At 37.2% G+C, this 17,895-nt stretch overlaps 1 protein-coding gene across 1 annotated transcript in view; it reads right to left on the reverse strand.

Annotated features, from left to right (window-relative positions):
- Positions 1-6,846: 6,846 nt before the first annotated feature.
- LOC140522501 (uncharacterized) overlaps positions 6,847-17,895 on the reverse strand; it is a 55,014-nt gene continuing 43,965 nt past the window's right edge. The window contains exons 19-21 of the mRNA XM_072637922.1: positions 16,155-16,949; positions 13,481-13,630; positions 6,847-7,030 (exon numbers count right to left, since the gene is read on the reverse strand). Coding sequence (XP_072494023.1) covers positions 6,914-7,030; positions 13,481-13,630; positions 16,155-16,949 — 1,062 coding nt within the window. The 3' untranslated portion in view covers positions 6,847-6,913. The remainder of the gene's footprint in view (positions 7,031-13,480; positions 13,631-16,154; positions 16,950-17,895) is intronic.

Consider the following 17,895-nt stretch of genomic DNA (forward strand, 5'->3'; position numbering starts at 1 on the left):
TCCCATATTTTCTTCTGTGATCTCTAATTTTCTCATGCATCTTTTTTCCAGCTCTTAATACAGTGCGCAGATATCAATAAAATTCATACTCGAAGGAGATCAATAAATTCTTCACTTATGCCAGGCCTAAGGCAGCAAGACATCTCAAAAGGAATTTGGAAAGACATGAAATTTCCTTTCTCATTCTAATGAGAAGACTGATTCTATGTTGATAAACTTCACTGAGAAATCAAATACATTTATAGCCATTTGAAGGCGACATGGTAGGATTTTGGGTTACAGAGCCAGAGAAAACCAGAGAGGTCTTTCTCAAAACTCAGGTGACAGTACCCAGGGACATCACATTGTTTCTCAGAGCTTCTGTTGTGAAATGGCGGTCTTCCTGCTCCCCAAGTGCTTTAAGGGAATAAACCAACACGCTAAACAGGACTCGATCGTTATTCCTTCAGACCCAGGGGTTAGAGGACAGACTGAAATAAGTGATCAATAAAACATATGCTACCACTGCCTTCCAGAGGACCAATCCTCAGTAAATGTTAAGAAGTTAATTCTTTATGATAAATATTGATGAGAACTGCAAGACAGGAGATATCATCTACGAACATTAATGAGAGTTAAGATAAAATGTTTCTAAGGAGTCACTTGACATAGAAAAAAAGAGTATTACTATTAGTTAGCATTTAAATAGCACTTTAAGCATTATCAGTGGGATCACATTTGAACACTTGTTTTTCAAAACCTTGCTAGGAGTTTCCCCCAAATCCTGCTGGGAGTTGGGGAAATGGCTCAATATTACCAAATACTAGAATCCTTACAAATTAAGAAATAGTTCAAGATGAATTACTCAACTTATTATTCCTCAAGTTCGAGAAAAATCTTTGCTTCCCTAAAACAGAAGAGCAATGTATAGGCCATACTGCAATGAAGTCGGTTTCACCCACTTCCTGGTGGAATGATATGAAAATCTCCTAAGTATTCGACTCCTTTCTCCTCTTAAAACAACTCAAGTCCTGTTTTCACTTTTAACTCTTTTAACTCAATTACCTTGTATTATGAAGGTTCTTAATCAGCGGTAATCACCTTGCAATCAAATTTCTTTCGTTGTTGTTTTTTTTTGGGGGGGGGGTGATTTTGCCATTTTAAAAGCTCTTAAAGAGCGAGTGCTTTTCAAATTGTTTCTGCTTAGTAGTCATCTTTTTGGGGGGGATATGATTTGGATCTTTAGAAATCCCGAAGAAGTGTCAGAAGAAGTTCAGAAGTTCTAAGAGATCCTGCAATCAGTGCCCCTAAAAGACTTTCTATCATGTGTTTCTTCAAATAGCTTATCTCCCTCTGGTAGCACTCTGATTGCTGGAAAGTTTTTCTTGAGGTCCAATCTAAATTTGTGTCTTTGCACACTTCCATTGATGAGTAGAACAAGTCTAATATTTCTCTCACCTGAGAAAGCTTTTTAATCCTTGAGAAGTACCATTAACACAATATATTTAAATACATTCTATTTGATATAAGTTCCAAGATGGCAGAAGAAGAAAACCTTCTAGCATATAAATCTAGAAAGAAAGTTAGTAGAGTCCAGAATTTTCAGGGAGATTATCAAGTCCCAAGCTTGTTTACTGAGTTGCTAAGAGCAGCAAGAGGTGACTAGGCCTGAAATAGTAATTGTTGTCTTCCTAGCATGGGGAAGATGTAAATCTCAAGGACATTGGTGTCCAATGACCTGGTGCATATTGTAACTATTTCAAAAGGTATATCAAGGGAAGTCATTTTACACAATTCAATATTCAGGATTACCTGATTTTTTAAAGCATTAATTTCTCTACCCATTTCAGAATCAGTTCACTTCACTCCCACCCTGGTCAACAACATCTCCATTTTCATATTCTTTTAATGCCGTCATGGCTGTTTCCAACGCGTCGAAACATCTGTGACAATGAACAGAATAATTAAGTCAATGTCTTCATAGCTTACATATTATACATTTCAAAAGGGTAATTTTTGAACCACTACCTTAAATTATCCTCAATCATAGAGAAGAAAATAAATATAAAAAGAGTTCTTGTCATTACTCAACACATCTGACGATATTTTGGGAAATAAAACCAGAGAAACAGTAGCCTCACCAATGATTTCATCTCTCTTTCAAAAGATATATATTCGTCATCAGCTCTACATTAATGTCACTTCATTTTAGAACACTGCCCACATGATTTCTCGTTATGCTGTCATATTTGTAGAACGAAGGATGCCTTCCAAATAATATAATACAACAATTAAAGGATAAGGAAATTCATTTTGAATAAACAAGTTTTACAGTGCTGTGTTGTTTCTTCGTTATTTTCATTGTCGATCCATGTAAATTGGCTGGGGAAGTGTTTAAATGTCCTAGGCTACAAAACACAAATGATCTCATTTAATGCTATTGGAATACCAAGTTGCATTTAAAATGTTGCTTTAGTGGATGGAATTACAGGTAGTCTCTAACTTGAAAAATCAGATGGATCTCAAACGCTCCTTTGCAAACTGACTTTGTGGAACAGGGGAGGCATTTCTCCCTCCCACTCAGAGGTAGTACTCTTAAAAGCAGTTCAATAAAAGCCCCGCAAAAACTAATTCTATCGTAACACTACTAAATTAAAGTCCTGGAAAATGCAGGACCATTTAGAGATTGTCCTCTCCCACTAATATGGCAACCTCTCGCCTGTGGTAAGAAGCTCTGATACCTCGACAGTGATAGCCTCTTGCCACATTCAATTAAAAGTCATCCACTGGAATTCAGTTACAATGCAATTTGAAAGCATTAAATGCTTACCTTTCAAAATTGTGACAGAATACAGAATTTAGATAGACCGTGGTCGATGCTCTCATTGAAGCAGGATATGAAATAAATGTGCAGATAATGACAATATACAACCACGTGTAAGAGCTTTAGGCGAGTGTAATGGAAATTTCAATGTGAACTCAGATGGGGAAGGTCATTCATTATCAAGTACAGAGATCAGAGTAGGCCCCAGTGAGAAACTGCATTTGGGTGAGGATGAGTGTAGATACCATGGGTAAATATCACAGGCACAGGACAGATTTGGGAAAGCCCAGGGCATGTTTTGAAGCACAGAGAATAGCCCAGTTGAACAGGAGTGTAAAGTGTAGAAGACAGAATAATATAATTGAAGAGAGAAAAGGCACGCTGCTGGCACATCGTGAAGAGCCTTATATCCCAGGTCAAGAAATGCTGTGGGGTCTAGCTCAAAAGTCATATACTTAACTTAGTTTGGCTGATCCCACAAAATTAGAAGAGGCCTTTTACTCCTTCAGTCTCTGACTGCATTTCATTTCGACCATTTTTTTTTTTATTTTTCTAGTTTTTTTTTATTTTTTTATTTTTATTTTTTTTATTATTAAATTTATTTATTTAACTTTTAACATTCATTTTCACAAAATTTTGGGTTACAAATTTTCTCCCCTTTTATCCCCTCCCCCCCCAAACACCAAACATTCTAATTGCCCCTATGACCAATCTGCTCTCTCTTCTATCATCCCTCTCTGCCCTTGTCTCCATCTTCTCTTTTGTCCTGTAGGGGCAGATAGCTTTCTATACCCCTTTACCTGTTTTTCTTATTTCCTAGTGGCAAGAACATTACTCGACAGTTGATCCTAACACTTTGAGTTCCAACTTCTCTTCCTCCCTCCCTCCCCACCCCTTCCCTTTGGAAGGCAAGCAATTCAATATAGGCCATATCTGTGTAGTTTTGCAAATGACTTCCATAATAGTTGTGTTGTATAGGACTAACTATATTTCCCTCCATCCTATCCTGTCCCCCATTACTTCTATTCTCTTTTGATCCTATCCCTCCCCATGAGTGTCGACCTCGAATTGCACTCTCCTCCTCATGCCCTGCCTTCTATCATCCCCCCCACCCTGCTTGTCCCCTTATCCCCCACTTTCCTGTATTGTGAGATAGGTTTTCCTACCAAAATGAGTGTGCACTTTATTCTTTTCTTTAGTGGAATGTGATGAGAGTAGACTTCATGTTTTTCTCTCACCTCCCCTCTTTATCCCTCCACTAATGAGTCTTTTGATTGCCTCTTTTATGAGAGATAATTTGCCCCATTCAATTTCTCCCTTTCTCTTCCCAATATATTTCTCTCTCACTGCTTGATTTCATTTTGTTTTAAAGATATGATCCCAACCTATTCAATTCACTCTGTGCACTCTGTCTCTATGTATGTGAGCGTGTGTGCATGTGTAATCCCACCCAGTACCCAGATACTGAAATGTTTCAAGAGTTACAAATATTGTCTTTCTATGTAGGAATGTAAACAGTTCAGCTTTAGTAAGTCCCTTATGACTTCACTTTGCTGTTCACCTTTTCATGGTTCTCTTCATTCTTGTGTTTGAAAGTCAAATTTTCTTTTCAGCTCTGGTCTTTTCATCAAGAATACTTGAAAATCCTCTATTTCATTGAAAGACCATTTTTTCCCCTGAAGTATTATAGTCAGTTTTGCTGGGTAGGTGATTCTTGGTTTTAGTCCTAGTTCCTTTGACTTCTGGAATATACTGTTCCATGCCCTTCGATCCCTTAATGTAGAGGCTGCTAGATCTTGTGTTATCCTGATTGTATTTCCACAATACTTGAATTGTTTCTTTCTAGCTGCCTGCAGTATTTTCTCCTTGACCTGGGAACTCTGGAATTTGGCCACAATGTTCCTAGGAGTTTCTCTTTTTGGATCTCTTTCAGGCGGTGTTCTGTGGATTCCTTGAATATTTATTTTGCCCTCTGATTCTAGAATCTCAGGGCAGTTTTCCTTGATAATTTCATGAAGGATGATGTCTAGGCTCTTCTTTTGATCATGGTTTTCAGGTAGTCCCAGAATTTTTAAATTGTCTCTCCTGGATCTATTTTCCAGGTCTGTTGTTTTTCCAACGAGATATTTCACATTATCTTCCATTTTTCCATTCTTCTCTCTTTGTTCTGTGATTTCTTGGTTTTGCATAAAGTCATTAGCCTCCATCTGTGCCATTCTAATTTTGAAAGAACTATTTTCTTCAGTGAGCTTTTGAATCTCCTTTTCCATTTGGCTAATTCTGCTTTTGAAAGCATTCTTCTCCTCATTGGCTTTTTGAACCTCTTTTGCCAATTGAGTTAGGCTAGTTTTTAAGGTGTTAATTTCTTCAACATTTTTTTGGGTCTCCCTTAGCAGGGAGCTGATCTGCTGTTCATGCTTTGACTTCATGTCTCTCATTTCTCTTCCCAGCTTTTCCTCCACCTCTCTAACTTGATTTTCAAAATTCTTTTTGAGCTCTTCCATGGCCTGAGCCCATTGGGTGGGCTGGGACACAGAAGCCTTGATTTCTGTGTCTTTGCCTGATGGTAAGCATTGTTCTTCCTCATCAGAAAGGAAGGGAGGAAATGCCTGTTCGCCAAGAAAGTAACCTTCTATAGTCTTATTTCTTTTCCCTTTTCTGGGCATTTTCCCAGCCAGTGACTTGACCTCTGAATATTTTCCTCACACCCACCTCACCTCCTGATCCTCCCAGCCCGTGTTTGTGGTCTGAGATTCAAATGCTGCTTCCAGCCTCAGGGCTTTTGGCGGGGGCAGGGCTGCTATTCAGTATGAGATTATGATCTGGTGCTGAGATCGGGGCAGGGCCACCTCTCAGGCTCAGTTCCCTCAGGGGGTTTATGCGCAGACCTTCCGCAATGGATTCAAGCTCCCGCCCGCTTGGGGAGCCCCTGTCTGCAGCCGCCTCTCAGCTTCTACCTCCCGGGGGGGGGGCCTGAATTATGGGGGCACCCCACTCCCCTCTCGACCCGCCAAAGAGACTCTCTCACCCACCCCTGTCACCTGTGGGTGGAGGGACTTGTGCGGCCGCTGGAGATCCAGTCCCTGAAGCCTGCTTGGATCTGTTTCTCTCGGTGCCGCAGCCGTGGCCGCAGCAGGTCTGGGCTGGGCTTTGTGTCTGCAGCGCGACGGACCTTTTGCGAGAGGTTTGCAGATCCCTCTGTGGGTGGAGGGACCCGCGTGGCCGCTGGAGATCCTGTCTGTGAAGCCTGCTCGCATCTTTTCCTCTCGGTGCCGCGGCCGCGGCAGGGCTGCACTCAGCTCCCAGTCCCGGCGCCCAGTCCGCAGCGCGAAGGACCCCCCGCGAGAGGTTTGCAGGTCTCTCTGGAACAGAAATCTCCCTCGCTCCAATGTTCTGTGGCCTCTGGGTGCGGAATTTGCCGTGAGTTACTTCCCTGTAGCCATTCTATGGGTTGTGGGTTCAGAGCTATGTGTATGTGCGTCTTTCTACTCCGCCATCTTGGCTCCGCCCCCTCATTTCGACCATTTTAAAGCACTTAATACATTCTCATTTGCACAGCTTATTTGGGTCCCTACATTACCTCTTTGAATAGCCTACAATCACTCACTGTCAAAGCAGGGACTGCACATTAGTAATCGACCCCTGCCAGTCCAGGACCAGCACAGTATTTTATATACAATCGATGTTTGATAATACTTTTTGACTGAATGACAATTGAACAAATTAGGTAAATAATGAAGGAAATAAATTAGGATGGAAAACATAGAGATTTACCATAGAGAAGCATTTGTGTCCAGAAATAGTATACTGAACAAGCGACTGTCAAATGCTGTATAGTATCATTCCACCAAACATACTTTCAGGTACAGGTGCTATGCAGCATTTTACTATAGCTCCAGAGATGCAGGACAGAAGGTTTATTTGTCAGCGGTAAGTTAGTGAAGAAAATGAAAGTGAAAAACAAAAAACAACCCTTTGTTCACTTAGAATCATCCATGGTGGAATTCTATAAGTGTTAATATACAAAATGAATTTGTACTCAGTATTTAACAAAATAGTGAAGTCCTTGCTTACTTTATGTTTCCTTTGAAAGGCCTGCCAAAAGGGGTCTTACCGATTTAAATCTTCCTCTAATTCATCATTTCTCTTCATTTGTCGTTCTAGAGAATCTTCCAGACATTGCTTCCACTCATTGAGTCTCGTGAATTTTTCCCTTTCAATACGAAGCTTTAAAAAAATTTTACAATGAAAAATATCACAATTGAACTGGCATTTCTCAAAGGGATTCTCTTCATTAACTCTAGCTCCAATTGTAAATATCAATTTAAGCATAGATTGTTGAACCAAAACAAATATGGAAAGATTTGAAAATGATTGATCTTCCTTGACATGACATACATTTCCCGTGATTTCACTACAAACTATTTCTTTTCTTTTGAAATTTAAATCAATGAAAGTTCTGATTTGATTCAATATAGGTATTACTTTTACCAACAATATTCATAAATTTAGGAATGGTTGAAAGGAATAGGAATGAATAGAAAGTGGGCCAAGTTTCCCAACACACCACACCTTGGAGGAACATTGGCCTTTCCTACTTCTCTAGAACCCATGATAATTATCCGTTCAGCTCCACTTCCCCTTTGTGTTGGCACACCTGACCCATGTTCCAATCATTCCTATGTTGAAATGACAATGTATGTCTTTGTAAGTAAGGGTGTAAAACAGTTCTGCTAATCTCTTTGTACTGAAATAAGAGAGATGCAACGTGAGTAAATTGACGTTTTCTTTTTCTCCTTGAGTGGTTATCTGTTGTTCCCGATTATGAGCCAGGTGCTCTTTACTCTCTTGCAAAGGAAGACAGAAGTCTGCTCATTGTGGTGAATACCGCATTTCTCCTCTTTGCTTCCACATTTCTCCAATGAATGGTTACCACAGCTGCAATTTCTTCATTTCCTATTTCCATTTCATTCATCTATTTATCTGTAACTCTTCCCTTATTTATTTTCTATTTATCTGTGACTTAATTGGTATAGGAAATTCCCAGTCATAACGTTTATAACGTATCAGTACAAATAGGCCCTGCCCTCAACCGACATCTCAGAATCTGCAACTCTCAGAGTTTTACTGAATAACTTAGGGCACCAAAATTATACAAAACTGGCCCAGGTTCATGAAGCCATTTATGTCAACATTGGGATTTCAACCTACGCTTACGTCTGAGGCAAGATCTCTATTCCTAAAATATAGTGCCTTTCTTCATTGCCATAAAATCAGTTATTCCCTCCTTACTAGTCTACTACAACTGCATTCTCAAGAGGTAGAAGTCATACTGGTATCCAAAAACTTTTCTTCTTAGTCTCTGACTTCACTGAAACATAGATCCTCTTTCTCTTCTGTGATTGGTAATTTATTTTCCCTATAAATTATCCTTTCACCCTGTTTCTCTTTCCTCTTCTATCTCATGGAGACCCCTTTGGTCCTGGATCATGACTTCAAGCCGAGGATCAAAGAGTGAGGGAGGTGAGCATTTAATCCCACCTTCTTATTTTACAAAGGAGGAAGCAATCACACTGGTGTTAAATCAGTTGCATACAGTTTAATTAAAAACAAAAGGGCTACTGGGTCTTTCTGTTCTAATTTTGCCCCCACACCAATCTTTCCTACAAAATGCTAAGCCAAGTACTATCAAACATCGTTGTGATCATGTTACTGCCTTACTCAGCAACATGTACAGGAACTTCTATGGGCTATCAGATTGAGGCTTAAATTCTCCGTCTTTTTTTCTCTTATCTCTCACTTCATCACATTTTTCCAACTTTTAATTCTAATTGCTCTACGGCTCCCCTCCTCACACTCCTATGCTTTTTGTATTTTCCTATCGCTCCCTATCCTACTGATCCATCACTTTCTTAGCCTATTGGACTCCATTGCTCTCCTATCCTGCTGATCCCTTCCCAAATCTCGAAGGCAACTCAAAGTTCTCACTTTTCTTCAATGCTTTCCTTACTATTTTGCTGCAATGATCCTTGCCTTCACTGCATTCTTTGAGATTTTTGTCTGCAGCATTCAGTGAATATGCTATTGGGGTAAGTGCCTACATTGAGAATCACCTCTCATTTTAGTTCTTTATTATTTCAGTGTCTACTGGTGATATATTGTATAGGGACCTAGCAGGAATTCACTAAATATTTTCAGGATAATCAACTGCACTATACTCATTTAGAACTATAAACAGAGCAAAAATGGACAAGTCATGAGTTAGTACAGATTTTTTATAAATGAAGAATCCAAGGTTTGAGAGAGAAAAACATTCATAAAAACAAGTTGTATGCCAAGAGACTGAGCCAGGACGTAAAATTTTGAAAGTTCACCCTCCTATATATGCTATCAATAATGTATATACATATATACAGATGTATAGATGTGTGTACGCATATATAAAATTCAGATATTTGGCAATTTTTCTTCCACTAGAGTTGCTACCTCAGCAAATTTGCACTGGGAACTTCTTGTGTTAAAAATAGGGGTGGATAATACCATCTGTTCTAACCTCCACCTCTAGTGATCTCTCCTTTTCATAAATACTTACGTTTACCATTCACTTAGTAGTTGTTTATATGCTACGTTGTATTAAACATGAAATTCCTTTATTTGGCATTGGTATGCTAGAGAGACTGAAAATTCTTCAAGGAGAAAATGCATGTCTTATACATAGCTTTTGCTACCTGCTCAGAACCTCTCATAGTGGAATTCACATAATGAATATTCACTAGTTAATGAGGTAAATTTTGAACAAGGAAGAAATTGTAATTTGACTGAATTTTTACAGAGCAAAAACTTGGATGATCTGGGAAATTAGACTAGAAATGGGTGCTAGTTTGCCCTGAATACCATTTACATGAGGCAATTTGTACTGACAAAGAGGGACTCTAACTTATTTCTTCCTTACGTTACTTTCAAGGGCTCAGTCCACACCTAGTTTCTGGACTGGAGCCTAAAACCAAAAGGTTTGGAAGGGTAATATTTTAATCGATGTGTTCCACAAATAATGTGAGAGAAATGAAGAGAATGAGGGATAGGGGAGTTAATTGGGGAAAAAAAAGTTGTTTCACTCTCGTACTGGTTTCTGAAACCTAGAAAAATGTCTCAAGCGTCAAATGCCAGAGTAAAGAAGTTTTTCTAAGAATGAGATTGGACCTTGTAATAATTTCATAGCTAAGGGAAGTATACTGAAATTAACGAGGTTAAAAGAACGCTTTTGGAAAATTAGGAGGTGGATACGAAAATGGGGGAGGCAGTGGTTATTTGTATGAAAATGACAATGGTCTTTTGTTTTCAGTGTAGCGAAACTAGCATTTAGTCAGTGTCTAATGTGTGCAAGGAACAAAGGCCATAAAGTTGAGTGATTTGCAATTATGATCTCATTTGATTCGCACAACAACCCTGGGAGGTAGGTGCTATTATCAACCCCATTTCATGTTTGAGAATACTGAAAAGATCAAGTGACTTGCCTAAGATCACACAGAGAGCATCTGAGGCTATATCTGTAATAAGATCTTTCTCAGCCCAGACTCAAGATTTTATCCATAATTGCTGAAAATCCCCTTCAAGCTGAGAAACATCTCATCATACAAAATTCTCTTTTTGATCACTTTGCCTTAGATTTCCCTTGATTTACCACTTATGATGGGTACTAGTTTGAAAATATGTTTGAGGAATGTCAGAAATATCCACTTCTAAACAGGCATAATGATGAATAGCACACATAACTACATATAAATATGGGAAAGCAAATGAAACAGGAGAAAGGCATTTGACACTAATAATGGAAACCCGTTAGGGGAATTTGACTGTGTTGCTATTCTATGCGTAACCTCCCCTTCACTGTAATAATTTCTAATAATAATAACAACAATAATTTTTTTTTTTTTACTGAATTTATATGTGGCCATTGCAGGCTCTGGGAAATCGAAAATATATAAAAAACCAGAATAGACAAACTCAAGGTGCTTTCGTACAAATATTACCTTGAGTCAATTTTCATTTTCACTACATTTTCAGCCTAGGCAAAGCCAAGAAATGAACATATAGTTTTGTCCTTCTTGTTCTTCCACTAGTAATACTACTATTATTACCAGTACCACTACTACTTCTACTAGAAGTACTACTACCAAATCTATTACAACTACTACTACTACTTTTGCTACTACAATAATAACAATTACTCTACTGCCAACATCCTGTGAAAAGGAATTTCTATGGAAAATAAGGAAGCATGAATACTCCCTGTCCTCAAGGAACTCCATTATAATTGGGTAAAAAACAATGAGATAAAGCAATTGATTTTTTGATAAGAAATGCGATCACCATAGGACAATCCATATGTAATTAAATACCAGATTTTGTGGTATCAGATGAAAAGTGTATTTGAGGAGATTCAGGAATCAACAGGGGTGAAAAGCCCAAAAAGCATTATGGCAAAAGAATCATACTTTTGTAATTCAAAAACATCTTGAATGTGAAGAGTAGAAAGGTTTTGAATAGGTAGCACAGATGAGGAAGTGTAACTAAACAAGAAGAGTACCTAAACAAGATGGAGGTATGGAGGTGGAAATCCACAAGGTGAGATCAGATTGATTAAGTTAGGGAATATTAATGAAAGCATTCATCTAATTACTTCAACTTCAATTTATCCTTTCCATGTACAATTTCTGTATGTACAAAATGTGAAGAAATAGCATTTTCTTGTTATTCAAGGAGTAGTTTGAACAGAAAGAAACAAAGAATTTGTACTTGACAGTGCTGTTTGGGGGATTAAATGAGAAAATGAAGGTCAAGGTGTTTCTAAAAATCAAGTATGATAGAAATGATTGAGCTATTATTGGTCGTGGGAGAAACACCTCTTCTCTTTGCATAAGGACAGATAAACCAAATAGTCAACCACAGAAAGAGTGAATATAAGTATTAAAATTTACGTGTACAGATTTTGGAAGTTGTAGATGTAATTCTAAGTCAACGGAAATTACAGGCACAGTGTTCAGAAAATTGACAAAACTGGTAAAATGAGAAAGCAGCAATTCCCCAAACCACTAGGTAGTAGCTAAGAAAGAGAAGGGTAGAGAAGTGGAATGGGCTAGGTACTCAAGAGATAGCAGGCAAAGAATATAGCAGTCTCTGGGTTGATAAACTCAAGGACCCCTACCTTCTGGGATAAGAACTCACTGTTCGAGAAAATTGCTGGGAAAACTGGATAACAATGTCGTGGAAACTAAGCATAGACCAATTCCTGACACCATTCACAAGAATGAATGGGTACATGATCTAGGGATAAAGATTGATACCACAGACAAGGTGAAGGAGGAAGGAATAGTGTATTTATCAGATTTATGGAGAAGGGAAGAGTTTTTGACTAAAGGAAAGACAGTAAGCATTATGAAGGGAAAGGTGAATAATTGTGATTGCATTAAGCTGAAAAGTTTTTGCACAAGCAGACCCAATGCAATCAAGATTCGGAGGGATGTAGTACATTGTAGTTAATGTTGGGGATAAAGGCCTCATTGATAGAGTATATAGAGAACTGAGTCAAATGTACCAGAATACAAGTCATTCCCCAATTGATAAATGGTAAAAGGATATGAACAAACAATTTTCAGAGGAAGAAATTAAAGATACCTATAATCATAGAAGAAATGCTCTCGACCACTTTTGATTAGAGACATGCAAATCAAAACAACTCTGAGGTACCACAACACACCTATTAGACTGGCAAACATGACAGAACAGGAAAATGATAAATGTTGGAGAGGATGTGGGAGAGTTGGAACACTAATTCATTGTTTGTGGAGCTGTGAGCTCATCCAACCATTCTGGAGAGCGCTTTGGAACTATGCTGAAAGGGCTACAAAAATGTGCATACCCCTTCACCCAGGAATATACAGCAATATGACTGTATTCCCAAGAGATAATAAAAATGAGAAAGGGCCCCACATGTACAAAAATATTTATAGCATCACTCTTTGTAGTGGCCAAAAACTGAAAATCAAGGGGGTGCCCATCAATTGGGGAATGGCTGAAGACATTATGGTATATGAATATCATGGAATACTATTGCACTAGAAGAAATGATGAGCAAGATGACTTCAGAGAAGCCTGGAAATATTTACATGGTTTGATGCTGAGCAAGAGGAGCAGCACCAGCAGAACTTTGTGCACAGCAACCACCAAAGTGTGCAAGAGCTTTTTCTGGTAGACTTCGATAGTCACAGAAAAAAAAAAATTCCTAATGATGCCCTAAGGCAAAATGCTTTCCACATACAGGGAAAGAACTATCGAATTCAATCGCAGAATTTAACAGATCATTTCTGTATGTGTGTGAGTGTGTGTGTGTGTGTGTGTGTGTGTGTATTATATTTTGGTTTGTTATATGATTTCTCCCATTTATTTTAGTTCCTCTACACAGCATGACTATAGTGAAAATGTACTCAGTAGGAATGTATATGTAGATTCTATATAGAAGTGTATGGCTCTTGGGGTGGGAAAAAAATCTAAGTTTTGTCGTAGTGATTGGAGAATATTAAAACTAAATATATTGCTTAAAAATGTGAAATGTCACACTGAATATACTTTCCACTCATTTGTTTCCAGAACAAATTACTGATCTTTTTGCATACGTACTTGACTTTTGGTTTCATCTACTTCCTTCTTTAGTTTTTCCTTATCTTCATAATCAATTTCATTAAATGATGTGACTTGTTGTGAAACTCCTGTCAGGAACTGATAATTGCAGGAAACAGGTGATTCTCGCTGAAGATTTCTTACTCTAGCCTGACAGAAATATGTCCAAATTACTAATATTACAGATTTCATAAAGCAACATTAGCTCGTGTAAAATAAATATAAATTTAAAATTCAAATCAAAAGTCTATATAATTTTGCATGCAACTTAATTTCTTCAGTATATTCATAATTATCAACGATTGAAAGACAGAAATCTCTTAGGGATTAAGAAAACAACCTCATTTTGCAGGTGAGAAAAACTAAACTCCAAAGAGGTTTAATGAGTAACCAAGGTCCTAAAGGTAGACGTTTAGAGAGAAAAGGATTGAAACTTGGCTCCTGGGGCAGCAAAGTTGTTTGGATTATACCACTCAACTTCCATTTAGCACGGAGCAAATGAGATCTCCCTCAGAAGACTCCTCAGAAATTACTACAGTCAGCCTGCTTTCCCCATTATGTCTTAATTGACAAGAATGAGACCACCTCCAAAGCTATCTAGGGACTAAAACATTTTACGTGAAATTCCCATGCAAAGTAAAGGAAACAGGAGGGAAGAATGTACACTTTTTTATACTTGGTAGAAAACTTAAAGGTTTCCCATTCCATTTTTCGGAAAAGTTGACTACCTTATTTCTGTGTGCCAGTCCGTAGAAGAAAGACATCTACAAGAAAAGGTTGTGCTTTCTTTCCTCTCATGGTTTACGCTGGAGAGTGAACATCGGCACTGATATGCTTGTCAGGCTTGGTAAAAGCACTTCACATGCCCAAAGCCAAAATGTCAACAACAAATGTGGCCGCTAGGTCCTATTCACATCTTCAACAGTCTTTGCTTAGCCTGCGAGGAAGTTGCTTACTCTATTCAGATAGGAGTTACACTCCTGGTTTCAGTGAATGGAGAAAAAAGAGGAAACTCTGGAAAATATGCCAGTTCTCCACGCTATGTGTACATAGCATGTTAGAAGTACAGAGTTTTGGACATACAGACGTATTCATCCGTTCACATATATGTATATGTAGATATCCACACAGAAAAACACAACCGTATGTGTATAGAATGATATACTGCAACAATTCCTCTCCTTTTTCACTACAGAGCAAGGGGAATTATTGCATAAGTTATGAAAACCAAATGAAGCCAAAAATCAAAAGAAGCCAAATGTTTTTTTCTAATTAGACAAGATGAAGTACTTTGTAAAAGTAAATTTTAGTAGAGTCTCATCAAATTTTTTGAAGAAAACATAAGGCTAAAAGAAGACAATGTAAAGTTCAGAGAGTAAAATTGGCACAATTCACTGAATTTCTACAAGTAAACTATATTCTATTATGGAATGACTAGATAAAATTTTAAATTTTTTAGATGAAATCATTACCCAGGACAATACATGGTAGAATTCACCCTCATTGCATATATGAAAAATCACAGATAATGAGATCTGCTATTAGACTGTATAAATTATTCATATTAAGGAACTAAAATGAGTGATTCCAGAACCGGCAACTTTGGAAACTGAGCAAGACTTGTTAGTCCAACCACAAAAAAAAAAAAAAAAAAAAAAAAAAAAAACAGAGATGAAAAAATAGTGGAGTACAATTAAAAAATAAGATTAGTAACTGAAAAATTAACGCTTAATGAAGAATCATAATGTTTCTGAATAGAAGCACTGTCCTAAATTTCAAAGAAAAGTAGTGGCTCGACTACGGAATTTCACTACAACTAGAATCCAATCGTTAATGTTTCAAAAATTAGTTCAAAAGTGTCTAAATTGAAACTAGTTAGACAGATGAGTATGTTTAAATTTTAATGAAACTCGTAAAGAGAATATTGCACAGTTATCTCATAAGAGATTTCATACTTGAAATGTAATATTGTTCCTAGCATTATGTTGGAAGACTTTTCTTAAGTTGCAGCATTTGAAAAAATTTGTTCCATTTCAATGTTGAAATGGAATAATAGAAAAATTAATGAAATAAAAATTTATCTTTATTTAGACACTAGAGATTTCCTATACAAATATTTATTAAGCCAAATGTCATGGACAACATAATTTCTTGAAGCAAAACGTGTTGTTACCTAAAAGAAGAATTTGTAAATTATTTTTATACTTATAGCTTTTATACTATTATTTTATATTTAAAATTGCTTTCAATTGTTTGCTTTATTACTTATATTGTATTACAGTACATTTTATTTTCATTTTTGTATTCATTTGATCTTAAAAGTTATTATATTACTTGTTCTGTTTATCATATCGTGGATTCTCACTCTCAATTCTTATATATCAGAATTTGTACAATGAAAGATAATAGCATCACCAGCCTGTCGAATATTCAAATTCCTAAGATATCTTGATAAAAATTAACTTGAATTTCATTTCAAAAAGACTAAAACTTATCCAAGTAAAATACTTCAAGAGCGAACCCTCTTGCGGCCTTCTCATTTTCATATTTCCACGTTTGCTCTCTTAAGTGGTTCCATTCACTCATTAACTAATACTTTATTGCTCTCTTCTACTATAAGAGCTTGTTTATCAATATCAGCATAAGCTTTATTGAAGAGATCAATAAATTGCACCTGGGCATCACGAATTTGCTTTTCATGAAATATGATTTTCTTCTGTGTGTCTTCAAGCTCTTGCTGCAGCACCGTATTTTCACTCTGGATTTGGCCTAATCTTTCCTGGAGAGATTCATTTTCCAAACTGTATCTGTTGACTTTTTCCTTTAACACTTGATTTGTTTCTTCAAGTTCCTTTGCCTTCTCTTCAGCATGGTTCAGTTCTCTTTGTGTGTTTTCTACAATGTATGTCTTTTCTGTGAGGGATTCCTGGACATGGTCTAGCTCATTTTCTAAACTCTTGGCTCTACTTTCAGTCTTAGAGAGTTTTTCAGAAAGGACAGCGTTATCCTCTCTTAGACTCAACCAATCACGGTTTAGTTTGTCCTTTAAATGAAGCCACTCATCTCTTTCCCCCTCAAAGGAATCCTCAAGGGCTAATTTTGATAACTCATATTCGCGACCAACTTCAATCAACCTGGACGCGTATGATGCCCTATCGTCCTGTAGTTTTTCAATGTTTTGTTCTGCATTCTGCAGTTTAGAGTTCAGCGTGGCATTCTCAGCTTTCAGAACGTGTACTCGTCGACGGCACTGAAATCCGATTTTTCTTAACGCTTCTCTGTTCCATTGTAATTCCTGTTGAAGCTCCTCAATCATTTCTTTCAAAGCTTCAGTTTCTTCTGTGTGGTGCTTTCTGGTGTGCTGATAGTTAATTTTTACTGTGTGTAATTCCACTTGGTGCATGGCACCATACTCTGCGATTTCCTTTGTTTTCTGCAGGTATTTTTCCTTTACATTCCTAAGAGAAACCTAAACATAAGAAAAAGAAAAAAAATTTTATTCAAAATAAAATTATTTATTGTGATATTTCCATAAAAATTCAAAATAGACACCAAGGGTCCCAGAAGCATAGTGTATTCAGAGAAAAGCTAACTGAGGGAGTTTCACCTATTTCCTATTTCTGTCAATTTGAGCAAAGAACAGGACTTAAAACTACATCGTCAATCGGAAGATTTGGAACGCGTTTTTGAACCGACAAAGCTCTCTGTCTTTCAAGATATTTGATTTCCTTTTCTCCATGCATTTTATCTCACACTGATGATTCTATTTCAGACATTTCAAGGTCTTTGGAAAGTACTTTCAATACATGATCTCACCTAAAATTTGCACAACCTTTATGAGGGAAATATTTATATTTATTTATATTGCTAACTGTGGAACAGAAGTGGAGTTCACGCATTTGAAACTATAGATTATTAGAGCAAAAAGGGACACTACGGATGAGTTAGTACATCATTTTATAATTCAAGAACCAGAAGCCTAACGACAGAAAACCATTTGCTGAAAGTCGTGTGGATGGCAATGGACTGAAGCAGAACACAAAATCTTGGAAAAGTCCCCCTTAGATTGACAGTTTTACCAGATTTCAGACATATAATTATATGAACACACGCACACGTGTGTGTAATTACGTATGTGTACATGTATATTTTTGTGTGTACATATACACATCCACGCAGGAACAGATATATCAATATAAATAAATATATAAATGTACATACATATGTATAAATATATATACATGCATATTTACACATATATATGTATAATACGTAGGTATTCAGCAATTGTTCTTCCACTAGGGCTGCTAACTCAACCAATTTGCATCGAGTAATGTTTGCATTAATAAAAACATGAATGGATTAATACCATCTGCTCTAATTTCCACCTGTACTGATATCTTCTTTCATAAATA

The sequence above is a fragment of the Notamacropus eugenii genome, chromosome 2 (assembly GCF_028372415.1).
Source record: "Notamacropus eugenii isolate mMacEug1 chromosome 2, mMacEug1.pri_v2, whole genome shotgun sequence".
NCBI classification, from domain to species: Eukaryota; Metazoa; Chordata; class Mammalia; order Diprotodontia; family Macropodidae; genus Notamacropus; species Notamacropus eugenii.